This window comes from Cibotium barometz, chromosome 36 (assembly GCF_041138505.1).
Source record: "Cibotium barometz isolate CiBa-2024 chromosome 36, ASM4113850v1, whole genome shotgun sequence".
NCBI lineage: Eukaryota > Viridiplantae > Streptophyta > Polypodiopsida > Cyatheales > Cibotiaceae > Cibotium > Cibotium barometz.
The window spans coordinates 18,290,996-18,297,417 of record NC_141081.1 but is presented as its reverse complement, the minus strand read 5'-3'; the positions used below and the strand labels follow the sequence as shown (position 1 = coordinate 18,297,417).

Genomic DNA, 6,422 nt, shown 5'->3' with positions numbered 1-6,422 from the left:
AAAATGATGACCAAATTCATTTTACATAGAGGGTACTCTTAGTTGGACTGGTACTCTGAGTTGTGGACTGTTGCAAAACCATTTTGCAACCATGTATGCATTTATCTTCTCATTCCATGCTTAATGCCATACAAATATTTTCTTAACAAATGTACTTTAGACTCCTATCCCTGTGAGCCTGCTTAATGCCATATAAAGCTTTAGACTCCTATCCCTGTGAGCCTGCTTAATGCCATATAAAGCTTTTCTTAACAAATATACTTTAGACGAATCATATCCCTTCTACACAAAACCATGAAGTCTAGATACATAAATATACTTTTATTAACAAATATACTTTAGACTCCTATCCCTTCTAAATAAAACCACAAATTTGAGATACATAAACCTCCTCATGCAAAACACCATTTAGAAAGGTAGTCTTGATATCCACCACGACTGATCCAACTAATGTGCATTCCATCCATGATGCATTGCTAATGCAATAAAACATCTGATTGTAGTCATATGAGACGTGGGGGAAAAGGTCTCATCATAATTTATGCCCTTTATTGTGCATTATTCTTTGCAATAAACCTTGCCTTATAGCGGCCATGATGCATTGCCAATGTAATGATACATTGGATTGTAGTCATATAAGACATGGGGAAAAAGGTCTCATCATAATCTATGCCCGTTTATTGATCATTGCCTTTTGTAATAATCCTTGCCTTATAGCAGTCTCAACGCTACCATCACTTTATGCTTAAGATTATAAATCCACTTCATAGCAAAGGTCTCGTCTCATACTCTATGTCCTTCTCCTAAGCATAACCCTTTGCAAGCCTTGCCTTATAGCGGTGTCAGATGCGACCATAAGCTTTACACTTAAGCTTATACACCCGTAAAAATGCATTTTATCACCTTATCATCCACCTTATTGCATTGTTGCTCAGGCACAAGAGCATAATCAAGATAACCAAAAACACACAAATGAAGTAATGCCATATATATCATCCACCTTATTGCATTGTTGCTCAGGCACAAGAGCATAAGCAAGATAACCAAAAACACACAAATGAAGTAATGCATTTTATCACCTTATCATCCACCTTATTGCATTGTTGCTCAGGCACAAGAGCATAAGCAAGATAACCAAAAACACACAAATGAAGTAATGCCATATATGCATGAAACTCATTTGACATATACTCTGCCCTCTCGAGTCCAACATGTAAAGCCTATGGCTTAGAGTATCAGATATTAAGTGATGTCTCCATGACTCCTATCATGAACTATATACATGTCACGAACAAATCTAACCACTAGGCATGCCCCAACAATGGTAGATATTGACAGAAAGTTATTTTTAATGCCTAGCTTAAATAAGACTATTAAGATACTAATTGTCCCACCATTTGCACATCGATAGTAGGAACAACCTTACTAATTCCTTTTACTATATATGAGGAGTTTTTTGGACAAGTGACTGAGGAGCAAACTCAAGGGAGGAAAACAACCCATACTGAGAAGAAATGTGCTTACTAGCACCACTATCAAAAAAACTAGACATGCTGATCTATCACTAGTATGTATAGATCATGGATAAAAGGGTCATAACTACATTGCACAATGAATGCCTAATTATCATGTGCATAGTTCTTCGTTGACTCCTTCTTTTCAACACTTTGTGTTGATGCATCATTAGCCACCACAACCATGCCTGACTCTTTCCTCTTCTCCTTCTTCTGCCTTTTTTTGCGTTCATTTGATATAATAGCCTAGCTTCTGATAATAGTTGCATTTGCCTTTCTTCTTAGGTATATTACCCCCTTCTTATAGCATCCTTACCAAAAGATTAGGCTAATTTTTCATTTGTCTTCTTGAGACCTGAGAGAAGGCTTTACCTTTTCCTTTTTAACTCTTTGAAGAAAAGGAGAAGTAAGAGTTGGCAAGTTTGGCTATTTTCAACCTTACTTACGAAATCTTGCTGGGTGTGGCATGAGGAAGATGAGGAGTGAACGAAGTGGGAAAATCAAGATATGGGTGTGTGCCATTTCTCCAAGCAAGATGTGAAGAGTCATTAGGTTTTTTTTTTCCTTGGTGGGCTCTAGAGTGGTGCTCTAGAGTGGTGCTCTATGCTTAACTTATAAGACCAAGATGATTTTGAAGAAAAGGAGAAGTCATTAAAATTTTTGTCGAGCTTACTACTTCATTGGTTAGTCCTTGTAAGACTTGGTAAGTTTGGCTATCGTCAGCCATTCTTATGAAGTCCTGTTGTGACTAGCCAATGAGGGATGCATTTTTAATGGCTGCCTCCTTTTTCATAAGTCCTCTAAGTAAGTGGCACTGCATGACACTTCTCTTAAATGCTCCTGTCGCTTCCATAACCTTGCAATTCAACTCCGGATAATGACCATTAGATAGGCATGTATTTTCCTACAACATAACAACTTTGGGGCCTCTATTTCAACATTGATGAGTGTGCAACTCAATTTTTCAATTTGCCAGAATGTGCAATCCCTCTAGACCTTGTAGCTTCTCTTGGAGAAAGCAACTTACCAAGTTGTTGAGAACATGTGGACATTTGCTGGGGACCATGGGCTGTAGGTAGATAGGATCTAGAGGCTAATGAAAGTGAGAGTAGGGAAGAAAGAATTGCCACGGAAAGAGATTATACCACTTACGAGGGTCATATAGTGGATGCCATCTTGTTGGTTCACTTCACTATTGTTTTAAGCACCTCATGTTTTGGAACATGTTTTTGTGTGTGTGTGGTTGTTTTGGGGTGGGGGGGGGGGGGGGGCACATTGGTTTTTCTTTTGTGGTGGATGTCTCATAATAGGCCCATGTACTTTAGTGGTGGGTATGGTGCAAGGAAGAAGAGTAGTGAGTGAGGTAGGCAAATGAAGATTGCGAGACCGAGATGATTTTGAAGAAAACGAGAAGTCGTTTAAAAAATGTGCCAAGCTCATCTTTCATTGGTTAGTCCTTGTAAGACTTGGTAAATATATCCATGCTTATGAAGTCTTACTATGAGTAGCCAATGAGGGATGCGGCAACCTCTTTTTTCGTGAGTTCTCATTGGTAGCATATTTGGCTCGACTCTTAGAAGCTTCGACCATCCATAACCTTGCAAGTCAAATCTTAACAAAACCCATTGGATAGGCAAGATGGGTGACATTAACCAATCGATTAATAAGTTTGAACGTTGGGTCGTTATTTCAACATTGATCCTAAGTGCAGAAGGTGCTTTCATTTATGTTGCAGTTCACCGGAGTGCAGTTTCGTCCTCTACCGAAAATGAGTTTTTGCGCACATGGTTGTTGGCATCGAGAAAAAGTGGGTTTACATGCGTACAAAGATTTATCAATAAGTGTGACCATACTTAAGTTAGTGTTCAGGAAACATTTTAAAGTAAACTTGACATCAATCGAGTTGAAGGGGAGAAGAAAAATTTGAACAAGCTCTTTCTTCATAATTTCATCCAATTACTATAGAGGCGGCACTTTTCCTTCTCCTCTCATGATGAGGCGAATTTTTCAAAAGTTGAGCAAGCTCTAAGATAAAGTGAACCCATCTTTTCCTGCACCCCGCCTAACTACTTTGTCGCCACCCTGACTTCTCACGGTTACACACGAGGCACTCAAATTTCACTTTACACATTAGATAATCTTCACCTTGCTCTGTCGCATGTGCCCATTTGTGCTCCCTGTGTCAGCATCTGATATTGAAATATCCTTGCACCTAAGCTCCATACCTTTAGTGCACTTTGAGGAGCAATTTGTGTGACTCGGTAGCTCACAAGCGGGACGGACAGTACCCAAGTGTGAAATCAGAATTGGGCCTATTTTACACACGCCTGCGGGGTCGGAATTCCACTTAAGGCCATTTTAAAACGGCATATGTTCTGGGTATGGTGGGTTGCAGCAGAAACTTCCTTGTCTTTGGATTCACAGTGAAGGTCTCTTGAGACATCTGGCGCAAGTTCTTAGCAGTAAGACATAGCGGTCGGTCTACGGTGTGTTCTCTCTTGTATATGTAGCTGTACAGGTTTTCAGTAGTATTCTGCCCTTCCTTTTGCAGGTGAGGTGCCTAGGGTGTCAAAAACATGCGGCTTCTTACCCACAACATGCTGTCCTGCAACATCAAGGGGGTTACAAAAGGCTTTCCTCTTGGCATAGAGGCCATCAGTGTGGAGACCAAGGAGGCCGACATGAACCCTGATTTTCTCAGGCGTATCTTCCCCAAAGTGGAGTGGAATGCTTTCCGAGATGCTGCTCAAGCTGTAAGTTCTTGTTGTTTATGTGGTGAAGCCGCCTCTTTATTTGGTCAGGCCTTGTTGTTGAATGCGAAAACTTGAGGAAGGATTGCGTTTAAGCAATGAAGATAGAGAGTTGAGAGGAATCCGATCGAGCGAGGTGCAGGTAGATAGAGTGGTTGTCCTACTGTCTTTTGAGGTTTTATAGTGAGATCAAAGGAGCTTTCATGCCATGTTTCAGAGTGGGTGACGTGCACCTTGCCATGCTTTGTAGTTGTAGAAGGGGGTGTATGGGTGCATATGCAGCCGTGGGCTTGCTTTGTAGTTGTAGAAGGGAGTGTATCGGTGCATATGCAGCCTTGGGCTTGCTTTGAATCTCACTCTCCTTGGGCCTCTTGTAAATAGGCCAGGGATTTGTTCCAGTGTATCCAAAGTCTCCAAGCTAGGTTCTCTGCAGCTGGAAACTTGCATGTGTGTCACTGTAGGTGCAACTATTGTTGCCCAGAGAAGTAAGCTGAAGGAGTTGATAGTCCTGCGGAGGAGCAAAGAAAGATTATCTCAAACCTTTCGACCCACTTCTAAGGGAATGGCTTTTACACCTCTCCTAAGCCCTTCACCTTTTCTCATGCCGGGGATGTATATCATATCGGTGATCTAGCAGGGCAATGCAACACTGCCCTGGTTCGAGAGTGGGAGAAAAGTCTACTATAGGCAAAGCTCTGTCTTGCGGACAACAAATTTGTGACTGGGGATACCCTGGCTCCTGCAAGGGTAGAAGCTGCGATGAGGGGCAATTTCACTATTTTGCCGACGTGATTGCCAGCTTGTGGTACGCCTTGGTAGTCATGGCAAGCAGTCAATAATGAAGAAGCCAGGTTGCAATGTGGCTGGTCTATGACCTACTGCACTGCTGCAAAGAGGGATTGCAGATAGACCAACAGAACCAGTGCCACAAAATGCCATCAGCACAGCTGCTACCAGTTGGCTGGGTTTTTGCCATTGCCAATGTGATACAAGGAGATGGCATAGCAGTTTTGAGTCGCAAAGAACCTGCAATGTATGCTCTCATAAAAAACTGGAGGCTTGTCTAGAAATGGCATACAAAAGAGACCTTTGATTTTGTGTTCTGCAGCTTGGTGTGGATAATCTTCCTGAGCAAGTGGAGCCTGATATGTTGGAAGATGAGGAGTTCCTTCAAAAATTTCATCATGCTTTACTGGAGGTTTGCATCTCTATTCATCTTGTAATGTCTCAATACTGGTTGACATTCTTGGCCTTTGTTTCAGATTGCTGCTCTTATTTTGCTCGGTTAAACTATTAGAGGCTGAAGGTGGAAGGAATTGGTGTCGGCTGCTTTCGTTCTGCAGCCACAATGACCTTGGGAAGCTAATATTGTGTTTGATCCTGAATGCTTTACAGGTGCATTTGGAAGAAGGTGCGTTGATTTGCCCAGAGACAGGTAGACGCTTTCCAGTCATTAAGGGGATACCAAATATGCTCCTGAATGAAGATGAGGTGTAGCTAGATCCTTCAAAATGTTCACGGACATATGCTTGGCTTGATTTGAAACTTTGATGAGAGGCTTATATCGCACAAACTAGTGTGTTTTGCCACCTCCTAAGTAGGAGATATTTATATGTCAATGTACTTACTTTGTGACTAACCGAGTGCTATTTTCTAGTGAATATGGGGTTTCAATACATGTAATTTTCCGGAGGCTAACAGTCACATGGATTACACGACCCTGAACTGAAAATGTGGTTTTGCAGAAAGAGGTGGTCTGACTTTGAAACTATGCTTTTATAGTAAGAAGTGATTCGTGTTTTTGCAGATTGTAAGCTGTCAGAATAGCAGCCAAAAGCATTTGGTTGAGAGAATTCAGAGTTTTTGGGTTGTATGGTGTGCTGGCTCTATAACCTTAAGCATTGCAATTGCAAAATTTGGTGCTGCTTTAGATTCTCCAAATGGATTTGAAATTACATGATATTTTTGGCAATCAGGGTGTGTTATCTGCATATACATGATATTTGACCAGGATTCATTAAGGTATGGGCTATGTTCCACAGATGAATCGCTGACAATTCTAGGTCCCAAACAGGAAGGAGCCCTTGTGGCCATAAATGCAGCTTGCTCACACCAAGATCAGTTGCTTCATATCCCATGCTTGCCACATAGATGCATA

The 6,422-nt window shown here is 41.4% G+C and overlaps 1 protein-coding gene across 3 annotated transcripts; it reads left to right on the top strand.

Annotated features, from left to right (window-relative positions):
• Window positions 1-3,848: 3,848 nt before the first annotated feature.
• LOC147617565 (Trm112p-like protein) lies at window positions 3,849-6,064 on the top strand. Of its 3 annotated transcripts, none has more exons than XM_086775847.1 (4): window positions 3,849-3,976; window positions 4,066-4,267; window positions 5,373-5,462; window positions 5,660-6,064. In XM_086775847.1, exons 2-4 carry the CDS (start codon window positions 4,091-4,093, stop codon window positions 5,759-5,761), a joined length of 369 nt encoding a protein of 122 aa, XP_086631973.1. In that variant the 5' UTR covers window positions 3,849-3,976; window positions 4,066-4,090; the 3' UTR covers window positions 5,762-6,064. The 3 variants fall into 3 exon arrangements, with proteins under 3 accessions (XP_086631973.1, XP_086631974.1, XP_086631975.1); XM_086775848.1 differs by having other exon boundaries at window positions 3,867-3,989; XM_086775849.1 differs by having other exon boundaries at window positions 3,874-3,943.
• The last annotated feature ends 358 nt before the right edge of the window (window positions 6,065-6,422 follow it).